At 61.6% G+C, this 15,694-nt stretch overlaps 1 protein-coding gene across 2 annotated transcripts in view; it reads right to left on the bottom strand.

The window, feature by feature from the left end:
• Positions 1-3,263: 3,263 nt before the first annotated feature.
• The window catches only part of DCHS1 (dachsous cadherin-related 1), a 39,139-nt gene continuing 26,708 nt past the window's right edge, over positions 3,264-15,694 (bottom strand). Inside the window, exons 10-20 of one of the 2 annotated variants that reach the window (XM_050332750.1) lie at positions 15,268-15,507; positions 14,702-14,827; positions 14,253-14,462; positions 12,859-13,722; positions 12,294-12,407; positions 9,680-9,891; positions 9,383-9,537; positions 8,015-8,145; positions 7,284-7,570; positions 6,585-6,723; positions 3,264-6,332 (exon numbers count right to left, since the gene is read on the bottom strand). In XM_050332750.1, coding sequence (XP_050188707.1) covers positions 3,718-6,332; positions 6,585-6,723; positions 7,284-7,570; positions 8,015-8,145; positions 9,383-9,537; positions 9,680-9,891; positions 12,294-12,407; positions 12,859-13,722; positions 14,253-14,462; positions 14,702-14,827; positions 15,268-15,507 — 5,093 coding nt within the window. In that variant the 3' untranslated portion in view covers positions 3,264-3,717. The remainder of the gene's footprint in view (positions 6,333-6,584; positions 6,724-7,283; positions 7,571-8,014; positions 8,146-9,382; positions 9,538-9,679; positions 9,892-12,293; positions 12,408-12,858; positions 13,723-14,252; positions 14,463-14,701; positions 14,828-15,267; positions 15,508-15,694) is intronic. The other variant, XM_050332751.1, reaches the window with a different exon arrangement.

Below are 15,694 nucleotides of genomic sequence, written 5' to 3' on the forward strand. Positions count from 1 at the left end.
GCCGGGTTTTCCCGAGGCCAAGAACGCCGGGCGAGGACAGTCGCACCGAGGGCATCCTGCTGGTCCCGGCCCCGGTGTGCCCCCGCAGGGAGCTGGAAGGGGTCGGGATGGGGGATAAAGGAGCAGAAGGGCCTCAGGAACATAGGGAGGGGAGCTCTCCCCGGCTCACACCTTCGCGTTGAGAGGGGACCCGTCGGAGCATGGGGACGGCAGCTGCTGTGCCGGCCCCGTCAGAGCAGGAGGACATGAGCTGCCGCCCCCCAGGCACTGTCGGAGGCGGGTGGGACACGCTACAGGGGGACGAGACTTGCAGAGAAGCTTGGGGCTGTGCAGGACTTGCTATGGGGTGTTGGGAACTGAGAGCTGAATACAAAGACGGAGCAGGGTGGTTTGGGGAGCAAAAAAAAAAACAAAAGGGAAAGCAGGGAAGGCAGGATGGAAGCAACTAGTCACGTGTAGGTGTTTAATGGTCAACGTGTGGGCTTGGCCATGTCCCACACCCGACAGCTGCACAGCTGCTTCCAGTTCTCAGACTCTAGGACTGTTTCCAAGGGTTGGGGGGACTGTTGGGGGGTAGTGTATAGAGCCAGGTCATAGGGTCTGGAGATGAGTGGAGAACCCCTCGTGTGTCTGTCATCCAACAGGGGTCAGCTGAGCTGAAGCTACTGGGCAGACTGGTGGGATCACTAGGATCCCGTGTGTGTCTGTGTGTGCTGGTGTCTGTGATGGGGCCGTGGCCTCATGGGCTCATATGTCCAGGTGTCTGCAGTGGGAATCCTGGGAACGTGAAGCACCCATTTGGGCAGATGGCGTGTCCAAGCCCATCTGCTACAGCTGCAGCTCTGGGTCCCTGCACAACCCTGCCCACAGCCCTCACGGCAGCAAGGGCAGCGGGACCGTCTGGGCCTGCCCACGAGGGACCAGCTGTGTGCACACGTGGAGTCACGTCTCGCACAGCTGTGTTTGTGTGTGTCCACGGGGACACACGATCAGCCTCGCTGCTGGACAACCCTGGGCCGCAGCCTCACCGGCCTGTCAGAGAAGGGACTTTGCAGGATGCAGCCGTGGACATGGGTGCCAGAGCCTGGCCAGGCCTGTGGCCCACGGCACATTGCCAGCAGCTGAGCTACATGCTAAACCCCCTGTGGCACAGGTCTGCCCTCCCCTGCCAGCCCTGTAAGGACACAGTGCCAGCCCGGCACGAGCAGCAGGGATAGGGCTGTGTCTCTACAAACACGTGTGGTTTATTAAGGCATTTTTTGAGAAGTTGGCACTTGGGTCCAGGCTGCGCCGGGCGGCCCCTGCGTGGCCGCGGGCAGCGCCGGTACATGCAGCTCCGCGAGACATGATACAAAAGGTACAAACGAGTAAAAACAGGAATCGTAGTACAATGTGTAAAAATAAATAACTGGGGGCTTGGTGAGCCCAGCCCAAAACGCGGTGCGTGTGTCTGACCCTTCCATGTGGTGTGCAGGGTGACCTGTCTGTGTCCCTGTCCCAGACGTGCAGTGGGAGCTGGGCTGTGTGGGTTGCCTGGGCAGAGTAGGGCTGGGGGGCACAGGGCACCCCCAGAGTGCCCCTGCAGGGGCTCAGGAGCACAGGACACCCCCAGAGTGCTCTCACAGGGCCCAGGGAGCACATGTTCCCCCAGTGCTCTTGAACAGGACAAAGGGCATGGGGGTGCCCATCCCAAGTGCCTCTGTGGGCTGTCCCTGCACCAAGGCAGAAGTGTCCTCCCCTTCTAGAGCCCCTCAGGTCCCTGTGGATTCCAGGCAGGGTGGACATGACCCTCTGCCCCGTTAGTGCCCCCGTCACTGGTACAGATCCCTCTCCCTTGTCACTGTGACCCATTGTGCATTGGGACTGGGGTGCAATACTGAGGGACCTCTACGGTGTAGGGACCCCCACAGCACAAGGGGGATGGGGGACTGATGATGACAGATGGGGCTGCAGTCATAGATGGTTCGTGTGGGACATAAGGGGAACAGGCAACATCTTTGGGGCTGGGGTTGCAGCTACCGCATGCATGTGTTAGGTCTGGGGAAAGTGTGATGGGAGGAAGCTTCCCTCAGCCCCTCCTCAGGTGTGGGGTGTCCTCTCTGACCCCCAAACATGCTTATGCCCAGATTGGCTGTGAACTGGGGGCTCCCCATGCCCTGATCCGGCCCTCGCTCTGCACCCACAGCTGTGTGGGGGTCACAGCCTTGGGGTGCAGCAGGGCCGCAGCAGCAGAATCCCCAGCCACACTGCCAGGGCTCCCGCCTCGTGGCTGTTCCCTGTGAGCAGCTGTAGGCTCAGGGTAAGCTCCAGTGAGGGCTGAGCCTGGTGTGAGTGTGACACCGGCTCCATGGCCGGCCGTGCGTGGTGGGAGGGGACAGGGACCGGCCCCATCACAGAGGGCTCTGTCCCATGCTCACAGCATGCATGACAGGGGTGCAGAGCAGTCCTGCACAGGGGGCTGGGGCCAGGAGCACCTGCCCACATTCTGGGCAGGTGACCCAGACCGTCCCAGAGAGCAGTCACGCGACAAGGCCCCAGGTGAATCCAGCTGCTCAGTGTCCCACTGTGGCTGTAAGAGAACACACTGGCTGCCACCACACCAGCTTCAGGCCATGTGGCTTTTTGGGGTACCCCCTCTTACCTGGGTCCCTGCAGCTGCAGGCTGCCCACCAGGCCTGGGGTGGATGGGGGTCACAGCAGCCATCGCTGCTGCTCCTGGGGCTGGGCTGTCCCCATCACCTCTCATACAGCTCTGCCAGCCCCACTGCACTGCCCGTCTTTGGACACAGACACTGTCCCTGCCTGGAATCCCCACCTAGAGAGGCACCTGGCCCGGGGAACAGGGCTCCCACACTGAGCAGGGCACCCGCCCCCCTCCCTAGGACCCCAGGAACAGCTCCCTGCAGCTCTGGGCCAGAGATCCCCTGGAAGCGTCACCTGAACTGTGGGTGGTGGAAGGGCTGGAGAGACCTCAAAGGGTCCCCTGTCCCTGCCCAGCCATGGACAGGCAGCAGGACACTGGCACTGCCTTCTCTGTCTGCCATATCCAGCTGTGGGGTGGGTGTCCCCTCCAGGTCAGGAGGCAGGTTCAGCCCCCTGTCCCTGCAGGCAGCACAGACAAATGCACAGGCAGCATCCTTGGCCTGGGGCATTGCCCCCAGCTGTGGTGCATCATCCCCCTGCCCTGGGAGATCACCCCCAGCTGTGGGGCATCATCCCTCTGCCCTAGGACATCACCACCAGTGCTGGGGCACCAATCCCCCTGCTCTGGCAGCTCCTAGGGAAGGGGTAGCAGGGACAGTGCAGGGTCATCCTGCATCTGGGCTGCTGCATGGCCCTGGGGCTGGGAAGGGGAGGGTCTGGGTCTGCAGTCCCTGGCCCAGCAGCCCTCTGCTCCCAGCCACTCCCAGGGAACCGAGTACCATGACACACCATCCTGCCTGGCGCCGATCCAAGACACTGTGAGCAGCACAGGGACCATCACCCCAGGGTGCCAGCACTGGGGTCAGCAATCCATAGGGCACCAGCCAGCATGGGGTCTGCCAGACCACAGGGACAGGGGCCACAACCGCAAAGGACACGGGCACCCACAGCCCCCTTGGCTCAGGCCAGGTGTAGTGCTGGGAGCAGAGGAGCACCCACGTGAGCAGCCCTGGGCTGGGTCCTGCTCCAGCCCCATGGCTCCAGGCTGGGGCAGAGGAGTCCAGGGGCCCAGCTCTAAATCCTGAGCTCGGCCTCCTCGGGGGGCTCCAGCGAGTGCTCGGTGCTGATGGTGGAGGCCGACGGCCCCTGCGAGATGCCAAAGGGCGAGACCACGGGGGAGCGGGCGGCCAGCGGGGACAGCGACGGGGAGAAGCTGGGCGACATGGCCGAGGACGAAATGGAGCCCTCGTGGCTGATGGGCGAGCGGCGCAGGGAGGATGGGTGTGGGAAGGTCCTGCCCGGCGGCGGCTTGGGGGGCACGGACTTAGCACCCGGGTGGGCCACCGAGGTGATGAGGGGTGGGGGGTCAATGCGGGGCTTGGGCTCTGCCTTGGGCTTGGCCTGGAAGGGCTTGCGCAGGGAGCTCTCATCCTTGAGGCGGGCGATCTCTGTGAAGACGCTGGCCAGCGGCTGGAACTGGGGGCACCAGTTCAGCAGGTAATCCCAGTTGTAGCTGCCACGGAGCTCCTCGTCGCTGGCCACGATGGCGGTGAGTGAGCCGTCCACAGAGGGCTTGCCATCCTCTGGGAAGGCATAGTCCTGGGGCTGTGAGGAGACACTGAGGCCACAGCGGACACCCAGGAAGGCACTGCCCCCCCCATCTTCACGGTACAGCTGCAAGGGTGGCCCTGGCAGCAGCAGCCCAGAGCCCTTCTTGCTCTTGAACCACTGGGTGCTCTCCAACACGGCCGGCTCACAGGAGATGTCGGAGAGCTGGTCAGCATCCTGCTGGATGCCGGAGTCAGGGCCACGGGCAGCAATGTGCTCCTGCATGGAGGCCGTGATGCTGGCCACGCGTGGGTACTCGTTGATCATCCGGATCTCATCGTCCTCAGCGGCTTCAGCAGAGCCGCGGCCACTGGAGTGTGAGGGGTCCAGCGAGCCACCTCGTGTGTAGGGCCCTGCTGGCTCGGCCCCATACCCCGGCAGTGCCTGGTGGTAGATGTGCTCAGCCCCAGGCAGCGCCGGCTCCTCACGGCCTAGTTTCTGCAGGGACCCGCTCTGCGTGTGGGCCAGCACCCCTTCCCCCTCCGCCTTCTTGCGGCCCCGGCGCTGCCGGGAGCGCACCAGTGCCAGCACGATAGCCACGGCAGCCAGCACCACCACAACACCCAGCGAGGCAGCCACAGCCACCAGCAGCAGGTTGAGGTCGGGCGCCAGGCCAAAGGAGGTGTGCGTGATGTCGATGGTGACTTGTGCGGAGGCCATGCGGGAGGTGGGCAGGGGACTGCGTGCCTGCACCTCCAGGTTCATCTCCCGTGGTTCCCTCTTGGCGCGCCCTGCCCCGGCCTGGGGCTGGCTGTCCACGCGCAGGTAGATGATGCCCGTGGTCTGGTTGATGGCAAAGTATGGCGAGGGCTTTGCTAGGGCATACAGCACGACGCCATCCGCCCCCTCATCCTCATCCGTGGCCAGCACACGCCCAATGCTCTGCCCTTTGCGTGCACCCTCAGGCACCTCAAAGTTGAAGGAGGGGCTCAGGAAAATGGGATCATACTCATCCTCCCCCGTCACCAGCACCCGCACGGTCACGGTGGCTGAGGCGTTGCCAGCGTCAGTGGCCCGAACCAGAAGCTGGAAGGCTTTGGCTCGCTCGTAGTCAAAGGTGAGGCGGGAGCGCAGCTCCCCGGAGCTCCTGTTGACGGCGAAGGCATCTCGGCCATCCCCCGTGGCAGGGTCCCCCACCGCCTGCTCCAGAACCGTGTATTGCAGCTCCCCAAAAGCGCCGGTGTCGGCGTCGACGGCGCGCAGTGTGGTGACCAGTGTGCCAGGTGGCAGGTTCTCCCGGATGCTGGTGCTCAGCACCTCTACTGGGAAGTATGGCTTGTTGTCATTGATATCTTTCACCTCAATGGCCACAGGAACAAGTGCGAAGTGCCCGCCTGGTGTGTCTGTGGCCCGCACCACCAGTGTGTGAATGGTCTGGGCCTCCCGATCCAGTGGCCGCACCAGGCTCAAGGCCCCTGTGCTCTCATGCAGCTGGAACAGCCCATGCTGGTTGCCCGAGCTGATGGTGTAGTGTACGCGGCCCCGTGGCCCCGAGTCAGCATCGTGGGCTGCCACACGCAGCAGCTCGGTGCCGGGCGGCGCGGCCTCGCTGACGGCCGCGCGGTACTCGGCCCGGGCAAACACGGGCGGGTTGTCGTTGACGTCCCGCACAGTGATGAGCACAGGCACGGTGGCGCTGCGCTGCGGCAGGCCCCGGTCTGAGGCCGCCACGGTCAGGTTGTACACCGGGATGGTCTCGAAGTCCAGAGCCTCCACAAGCACCAGGGCTCCCTGTGTACGGAGCTGCCCCTCGGCCCAGGCCACCCGGCTCTCCACCTGGAAGGCATTGCCACCATTCCCGCTGACGATGGTGTAGTCGAAGCCAGCATTCTCCCGAGAGAGATCAGCATCACCTGCCTCCAGTGTCAGCACAGTGGTGCCCGGGCGCAGGTCCTCGGGGATGCTGGTGTTGTAACGCGGCTCCTGGAAGCGGGGGCTGTGGTCATTCACATCCAGCACCTGGAGCTGCACTGTGGCCCAGGATGAGAGGCTGGGGGAGCCGTGGTCATGGGCCTCCACCACCAGATCCAGGGTGGGCTGGCTGGCATCAAACTCCATCTGCCGGGTGGTGAAGAGCGTCCCTGTGGGGCACAAAGCCAGGGTCAGCATGGGGCCAGCAGGAACCAGGACTGATGTTGGGGTATCGGCGGGAGAAGCAGGTGTTGGGACACTGCGGCAGGAGCATTTGATGGCCATCACGATGTGTCTGCCTCACCAGCCACCCCAGAAAGTGATGTGAGGGGCTGAGCAGGGCCAGCATGGGGGCATCCCCTTCCACAGGCATCCCCAGAGTAACCCATGAGAGAAACCTACAGAGCGCCAACCTCACCCACCATTGCTGGGGTCAATGGCGACATCAGGGCTGGGCACAGCCAGGTGGAAGGTGACATTCCCGTTGCTCCCCGAGTCAGGGTCAGTTGCACTCACGGTGAGGATGACGCTGCCAGCAGGTGTGTGCTCTGGCAGCAGCACCTGAAGAGGAGGAAACCTCAGTCAGTGTCTGCTACCAGCTGCCCAGAGCCCCCAGCAGGGCTGGGAGGGGGTCTGAGGTTGGTCAGGCAGCCAAGGTGGCCCAGCACTTCACTGGCCAGGACAGCCATAACCAAGGGACGTGTGCTCCTTCAAGCATCCCTGGGGCTCCCCAGCCCCTTGCCTGGGCTCCAGAGCTGCAGTGCACACTGCCTGAGACAGCCTTCATCGGGGGCCTGCCCATGGGATCCCAGGTCTCACCACAAACATTTGTCCAGGCTGTGGCCCATCTCTCAACCACTCTGGCCTCCCCTCTGTGCCCATCCATTCCAGCTGGACCCTCTGCAACCAGTTGTGCCCCTTGTGGGGGCTGGTCCCAGGGTCACCTGCATGGTTTCAGCCCCTTCTACACTGCACCACGAGGAGCGTCAGGGTCTGGTTGGGAGTCAGGAAGAGGAGCCAGGAGGGGCTCAGACCCATCCTCTGTGCAGGTGACCAGGCAGGAGTTGCAGAGGGCTCGTGCAGGATGGCCCGCACTGCCTGGCACACCTGGTGCACATTACCTGATAGAAACTCTGGGTGAAGGTGGGCGCGTTGTCATTCACGTCCTCCACAAGGACAGTGAGGTTGGCCTCGGTCTCGTGGCGTGTGTCGGAGGCACGCAGGGTGACGGTGTAGCGGCTGCGCTGCTCGCGGTCCAGCGGCCCCGTCAGGGCGATGCGGCCCCCGTAGCGCAGCACCCCAAAGGTGCCCACCGCATCCCCCTCCAGCAGCAGTGTGTACGAGAGTGCGGGGCCTGAGTCCACGTCATTCCCAGTCAGCTGGGCTATCTGGGTGCCCAGCAGCGTGTCTGTGGGGAGCAGAGATGTGAGCGAGCAGCCCCATCACTGTGGAGCACACGTGGCTCACCTGGTGGGAAACTAGTTCATTCCAGAGCCTGAGCACCAGAGAGGAGGGGAGATACCATGGAAGAGGGAGATGCTAGGGGAAAGGGGAAGGTCTTGGGAGCTTGGCAGGGCCAGTGGAGGTTGGCACAGGGTACACTGGCTGAGGACTGTGAACAGGCAGGGCCAGTGTCTGCAGCCAGAGCTGTGGCAGCGGAGCAGGGGCCTGGGCTGAGTTTGGAATTCAGATAGGTCCCTCAGGACACAGCTACACCACAGGGGTTGTGACAGAGAGCTTGGGGCCTCAGTGAGAGAGTCAGTGTGACACAGCCCAGTCTGACTGGGTGCTCCTCCCTGCCTCACGGTGCCCATTACACCCCAGCTACAGCCCTCAATGCCGCAACACTTACTCTCAGGGACACGGACTTCCCAGGGGACTGGGATGGTGGGGCTGTTGTCGTTGACATCCATCACCATCACAGTCAGTGTGGCCGAGCCCACGAGTGGTGGTGTCCCTCGGTCCATCGCCGTCACCACCAAACTGCAGGAAGGCACAAGGGTCAGATGTGCACACATGTGTAAGGGAGCACCTCACACGTGAACACCACCCGGGAGATGCACTGCACACGTGCATAGCACCTGAGACATGGACCATGAGTGTGCACAGCACCTGGGATATGCACTGCAGGTGTGCACAGGGCTGGAGTACGTGCATGTGGCGGGGAAACCATGCACAGCAGCTGAGTGTCTGGGGTGATGGACCCATGAGGAGCATTCCCTGGAGGTGTCTAAAGACAGACTGGACATGACACTTAGTGCCATGGTCTAGTTGATAACGTGGTGACTGGTCATAGGCTGGACTCAATGATCTCAGAGGTCTTTTCCAACCTAATTGATTCTGTGATTCTGTGACCTGGATGGCATGTGTAGGAGAGCATATGTGGGGCAGTGGGTGTGGGTACATGGAGGGCATGATGGGGCAGGGCAGCAGGTGTATGCACTCCTAAGGCACGTGTTGGAGTCTGGAAAGTGCGTGGGTAGAGGCAGAGCACCTTGTGGGGGTTGCAGGCAGATGTCTGGGGCTCTCTGGCTGCTAGGGAACACTTGGAGCCTCTCTGGAATGGTGAGAGGTTTGTGGATGGAAGGAATGCCCCAGGCCCCCCACACTGGAGGACAGGAGAAAGGGACCCACACCCACTGGAGCACAAGCCGGGGGGAGAAAACGGCCTGGGGGGCTGCACCTGAGCCAGGTGTGTGGGAAAGGGCAGGTGAAGACTCAGACTCTTGGTGGGGTGTTTGCAGGCATTTAATGTGTGCGGGCAGAGTGGCTGAACACGTTCAGAGCATGCAAACATGGCGAGGGGCCCAGAGGGCATGGCTGGATGCGAGGGACATCTGGGGGGGGCTCACTGTAGCGCAGTGGCATGGCACCATGTGGCAGGACACAAGGATGCTGTGCTCTGAGGTGAGAAGGGATTGAGCAGATGTGGTGTGGATTAAGCAGGCAGGAAGGGAGATGGATGAGCCCAGGGCCCCCTCACAATCTCCTCAGCTCTGCAGAGACCCAGCTGGGCCATGCTTGGGCTCATCTTGGCCATCTGTCTCCTGTGCCCTTCACTCCCACACTCACACTGACCCTCAACTCCTGCTGCTCGCAGAGCCATTTCACAGCCAGGCTGGGACAGCTCTGGGGGCACCACAGGCAGTGTCCCCTGTGCCCTGGCGCTGTGCTGCATAGCTCTGCCCTGTCCTTGCACCCCCAGCCAGGCTGCACTCACCGGGTCTGGGACCAGATCTCCCTGTCCAGGATGGCGGTGGTGGTGATGGTGCCAGTCTGAGGGTCGATGTGGTACAAGCCTGGCATTGGCAGGGACTGGTTGATGGCGTAAGTCACCTGCCCATTCGCTCCCTGGTCCAGGTCATCTGCCAGCACCTGCAAAGCCACATGAGATTCAGCTGTGGAGCCCCTGAGGCAGGACCCGTGTACAGGTGCCAGGCCCAGGCCCATGTAGCCCCCACCCCCTCATCTCACCTAGGCCAGGGCTGAGGTGTCCCTGTTTGTGCCCCAGCCCTACCTGAATGACAGGTGAGTCATAGCTCTGTGACTCCCAGATGAACGCCACATAGTTCTGCAGCTGGAAGCGGGGCAGGTTGTCGTTCACATCCTGGAGGTTGAGGTTTATGGCCATAAAGCCAAAGGAAGCCATGGTCTCTGCCTGGATCACCAGGCGCAGCCGAGGGCTGGCCTCGAAGTCCAGACTGCTAGAGTCCTGCACTGAGATGGCACCTGGGAGGGGGAAGAGTGGGATGGGGAAATGAAGGTCGGGGGTGATGCCCTAGCACGTCCACCTCTCATCCATCCATCCCTCCGCTCATTCCTCCTTTCCTCCATCCCTCCCTCTCCCCATCCATCCATTTTCAGATGGACAGGACAAATACACTGAGCCCTTCCCAGCCCTCTCCACACTGGCAGCTTCTCATTCTCCCTGAGAACTGCCCCGGGTGATAAATTCCACATCTTGCTGGGGACAAGCACCTCCTGCTGACATTACAGCATGTGACAGTCCCCCCACCTGGAGACCCCCCCAGAGGTGTGAAGCAGAAAGAGCTGTTCCTATCATGACTCAAGCTCATCCAGCTCTGAGCCAGTCACCTCACTGCAGAGTCCACTTAGAGCCTTGCACAGGGCTCTAAGGACAGACACCCACTGCCACCCACCTGAGCCATGGGCACCCTGGATGCTGCAGCAACAAGGTGTTGCTGTCCTACCTAGGAAGGAGAAGGGCAGCCAGCAGGATGTACTAAACCAGTTGGCAGTGTTCCTACAGGTACGTGTTCACAAGGAACAAGTGAGAACTGAGCTCCTATGGCTGAATTCCTGCCCCAGGAGTCCTGCGGAGCCTCTCTGCAGCCTGTTCCAGCATCCACATGAAACCAGCAGCTGAACCACTCCAGTGGCAGGGATGCAGTGGCAGCATCTGGAACAGCTGTGTGGCTTTGGACAAGCCTGGCCTGTGTGAGAGCTCTGCCACCAGCTTTGCATGGGGACATGGCGACAAGGGTTCCAGGGCACACAGTGAACCAGACCACACGTCCAGGAGTGGACACGGGTGGCAGCTGCCCACACAGGGACCTGGTTTGGGGAACAGCCACGTCCTCACCTCCTGCCACCTGCAGGCTGGGAGCTGGCTGCGCTGCTGTCCCTCCTTACAACCCCTGCCTCTGTATCCCTGCTGGGCAGCTGACATAGGGCAGGGGTCAGGTCCATGCCAACCCTTCCGGTTGGCCTCCTCCAAACCCTCATGTCTGCCTACAACACTGGCCCCTTGCCCCAGGAGAAGGCAGGGCAGCATCACCTATAGGCATAAAGATTCACAGACAGACATGTTTTAAGGGAAAAATCTTGTACTCTGGAAATCTGGAAAAATCTTGTATTTGCTGAGGACAGTGTTTCCTCATTGGAATGAAGTGGCAGTGCCACAGTGACTGTGCAGAGTCAGGATGTGCCCAGGATGTTCTAGGAACCATGGGCACACACAGCTTGAGCAGGGGCACAAGAAGAGGATGCAAAGGAACAGGGATGATGGGGAGTGGTTCTGTGCCCCTACAGCAGTGTGCCATGCAGTCCAGTGTCACACGCAGTGTGAAGTCACACAGCTTCATTGCCATGCTATGCTTACTTCTAAACATTAGCCTCACACAGACCCACTCCTGTGGTTCCAGCAGGAAACCTGCAACTCAGGCCCCTCAGGACTCGGTGGGACCATGACCCTGGGGGGGCTGAGACCTCCTCTTGGGATGCAGGGGGCTGACCTGGCCTCCCCGCAGTGCTGTGCTGTGGTGTGGGGGGGGCTCGCGGTGACACCAAGGTGCCGGGGGGGGTCCATGCGGTGGCTGACGGGTCGCGTGGTGACAGAGGACTGCTACAGGCACCCTGATGTCAGATGGGCTCTTCTGCATGGCTGAACATTGCCTGCTGTACCCATGGATGACTGACAGTGGCCAGTACTTGGTCATGGTGCCGAAGGATGCACGCTGTGCTCTGCCACGGGTGGCTCACAAACACCTGCAGAGTGGCCACGGGCTGAAGAGGGCACAGGCAGAGTGTCAGTGAGATCTCTTGGGTCCTGTCCTGGACCCAACCACCATGTGGGCACAGGAGAAGAGGGCTTTAACAAGAAGTTCTCGCTGCATGTCTGGGCTCCGACAACCAGCTTTCTCCTATCACAAAATCCCAGACTGGCTTGAGTTGGAAGGGACCTTTAAAGGCCATCTAGTCCACCCTCCTGCCATGGGCAGGGACTCCTTCCACTATCCCAGGTTGCTCCAAGCCCTGTCCAACCTAACCTTGAACACTTCCAGGGATGGGGCAGGGACAGCTTCTCTGGGCAACCTGTGCCAGGGCCTTCCCACCCTCATAGGGAAGAATTTCTTACCTCTATCCCATCTAACCCTGTGCTCTGAGATTTTGGGGTAAGGTCTAGTTATGGGAGGACCACAAGAGCACTGGGAGCAGTGCTAACAGTCACTGGACAGGGCAGTGACAGGACAGTTTCACATCCCAGTCCCAACACCTCTCAACTGACAAGAGTTGGGTACAGAGTTGTTAGCAGTGTTCCTGTGCCCTGGGGGCCTCTGAGAAGCCAAGCAAGTATGGGTAGAGCTCCCCAGGTGTTCCTGGAGCTGTACCTGAGCTGGGCTGGATAAGGAAGGTGTTCCTCTCGTTGCCGCTGACAATGCTGTAGGTGATGCGCCCCGAGGAGCCCCCCGTGTGCACGGCCTGGACACTCGCCACTGCAGTGCCTGGGAGAGAGAAAGGGTGTGAAGGGACAGCAGAGCCTCGGGGCAGGTGCCAGAGGGTCAGGGTGGCATGTGGCAGCACATGCTCTGCCTGAGGACACTGCTGACAGGGAACACAAGAACTAATGGTAATGTTGGGCTGGGAGCCTGGAGTTGTGGCACCTGTCCATGACCCCTCTGTGGTCTGTGACCCTGGAGACCTTCCAGGAGCACCTGGGTGTCCGTGGCTGCCTCTAGTGATTGGAACACCCTGAGGCCAGCCCACAGGGACACCATCCTGACCAGCCTGGGCACCAGTCAGACGCTGCAGTCCTTCGGGTCTGCCCAAAGCTTAATGGGGCTTCCCCAGACCCTGGAGTGCTCCCTGGTCTGAGTTCCCCACAGCGCTGCTCCCACCTCCCCTCCTGCCCTGTCCCATTCCATCCCAGTGCTTGCTGTCACTGCCAGCAGGTACCTGGGGCGGCATTTTCAGCCAGGGCCACGTCACTGGTGCCACGGGGAAAGCGCAGCCCGCGGTATGGCTCCTCTTGCACATGGATCACCACCACCCCAGTGGAGGAGAGAGCCGGCTGCCCCAGATCTGTGGCCAGGATGAAGAGTGTCCGCTGGCGCTGGTTGAGTGAGTCCAGGGGCTGCAGAAGCTGGATGTCCCCTGTGTAGGAGTTGATGGCGAAGGCAGGGCTTGGGATGGCAAGTCGGTACAGGATGGAGGCGTTGGCACCTGCGTCCCTGTCCTCGGCCCTCATGGTGGCCACCACCTGTTTGAGCGGCGTGTGGCGGGACAGGTTGACAGTGAGTGGGCTGTGCAGGAAGGCCGGGGCATGGTCATTGACGTCTCGTACTGTGACAGTGACACGCACGGCTGTGCTCTTGGGCTCCCATGGCGCTGAGTCCACTGCCTTGGCCAGGAAGCTGTAGCTGGGCTGGCGCTCCCGGTCCAGCGCCTGGGCGCTCCGGATGCGTCCACTCTGTGGCTCCACCTGGAACATGCCCAGCGACTCATTGCCCAGGTAGTAGGAGACCTGCCCGTTGGTGCCCTCGTCCGGGTCCTCGGCCACCAGCTGCAGCACCAGGGCACCGACTGGCAAGTCCTCTGGTACCTCCACTGTGTAGGTGGCCTGAGCAAAACTGGGTGTGTTGTCATTGAGGTCCAACACCTGCACAGTCACCGACATGGTGGCACTGCGTGGGGGAGAGCCGTGGTCCTGCACCACCACAGTGAGGCTATAGGAAGCAACCTGCTCTCGGTCGAGGGCACGTGCAGTGGAGAGGACACCAGAGATGGGGTCTAGGCTGAAATCCTGCCCAGGGTCTCCATCTGGAAAAGAAGAAGGGGAATAACAAAGCAGCATGACTATAACTGGAATGAGGAAGGCCCTGGACAGGAGGAAGCCCACCACCATGTGTCCTGGGGGAGTGCGGAGAGTATGCCCAAGTGGGACCAAACTTCCTTGGGTCAGCTCCATTTGAAAAATTAACTTCAACCACTCACAGGCCAGTGCTGCTGCCATGGTGGCTCCCCACATAACGTGTGGCAGGATACAGCAGAGAGCTCACTTCGTAACCTGTGAATTCACAGGCCAGAGCAGTCAGGAGAGGTGTGGAACTGGTCTAAGCCTGGGAAACCAGACATGAGCCTGGGGAATGAGGAGTGGAGCCTCTCCAGACCTTGGGGTACTCTACTGGGGGCAGAAAAATTCGAGGGCTGAGAGGTGGCAGTAGTGCAGTGCAGTTTGGAGCAGGAGAGAACTGAGGTGGGAAGGGAACCTGCTGCTGGTGATGTCACCAGAGCCAGGGGAGCACAGAAGAACCACCCTTGCCCAGCCGTGCACTCCCACTGCACCTCACCTGCCACCCGGTATTCCAAGCGCCCGTTCTCTCCACCGTCGGGATCAGTGGCCCGCAGGGTGTAGAGTGCCACGCGGCTCTGGTTCTCAGGGACCTCCACGGAGCAGGACTCACTCTCCAGGTGTGGTGCGTGGTCATTCTCGTCCCCCACTGTGATCCGCACGGTGGCCTTGGAGAGGCTGGGGGGCAGGCCAGCGTCCCGCGCATACACTGCAGGACACAGAGAGCGCCCTGCCAACCGGGAGCTACGGCCTTGGTGCCCATATGCCAATGCCCAGGCATGGAAGCACCAGCATTCCTGCACCTCCAAACCACTCCACAGACCTACTGTGCCCCACAGACACCCCTCCCTCCCCGTGGCCTGCCTTCCCTGCAATGCTCCCCACCCCAGCAGCAGGGAGCCAATATCTACCCCCCTGACCCCCTACTTGCTGCCTCTCGTCACCTACCTGTCAGCACATGCTGCTCCTGCTCCTCCCGGTCTAGGGGACGCGTGGTGACAATGAGCCCTGTCTGTGGGTGGATGGAGAACGGCCCCCCAGAGAGACCCCCATAGGACACCTGCCCGTTGGCACCTGCGGGGAGGAAGGAGGTCTGACAGTGGCCCTGAAGCAGCCCAGTGCCTCACTGAGCTCCCAGCCCTACACCCCTCTGCTCTCAGCTCCCACCTGGGCTCACAGGCTGAGAAAGAGTGTGGGCTTGCTCCCTGGGAGCAGAGAGGTGTGTGGGGGTCCCAGCCCAGCCCAGCTGATAGGGGTGCACACGGCCCAAGGAGCCTCTGCAGAACAAAGGCCACTGGCCAGGGGGAGCAGAGGGAACCACAATCCCTGTTCCATTCTCAGCTTCTACCAGGATCCAGGCCATCTCCCACCTCCAACCCAGGTGCTGATCCTTCCCTTTGGTCAGGCAGGCTCTCCAGACCAGTAGAAGCAAGCAGAGTATGCCCAGTCCTGGGATTGCATCTCCAGATGGACCCTGACTGAACTGGGCAGCCCACCCATGTGTGTGTCCTCACCCAGATCCCGGTCCGTGGCCAGGACCTGCAGCACCGGACTGCCGGCCGGCAGGTTCTCCATGATGTGGGCTTCGTACTCGGGTTTCTCAAAGGCAGGAGCCTCATCATTGACATCCAGCACCAGCACGGTCAGCAGCTGTGTGGCGGAGCGGCGTGGGAAGCCGTGGTCCATGGCCACCACCGTCAGGTTGTGCTGCGCCACCTCCTCCCGGTTCAGGGCCCGCACAACAGAGAGTGCACCTGTGGGCACAGGAGGAGGGGCGAGCTGGGACCAGTGCAACTGGGGTGAGCTGGGACCAGTGGCACTGGGGTTGACAGCTCTTGGGACAGGTCTACTATGAGGCTGCAGGCACTGGGGTCTGCTAGAATAGACAGGTCTCAGAGATCAGCAACACTGTGCCAACCAGATGCTGTGCTTGGGGCTTCC

The sequence above is a fragment of the Myiozetetes cayanensis genome, unplaced genomic scaffold (assembly GCF_022539395.1).
Source record: "Myiozetetes cayanensis isolate MyiCay16 unplaced genomic scaffold, myiCay2020 scf5-8, whole genome shotgun sequence".
NCBI lineage: Eukaryota > Metazoa > Chordata > Aves > Passeriformes > Tyrannidae > Myiozetetes > Myiozetetes cayanensis.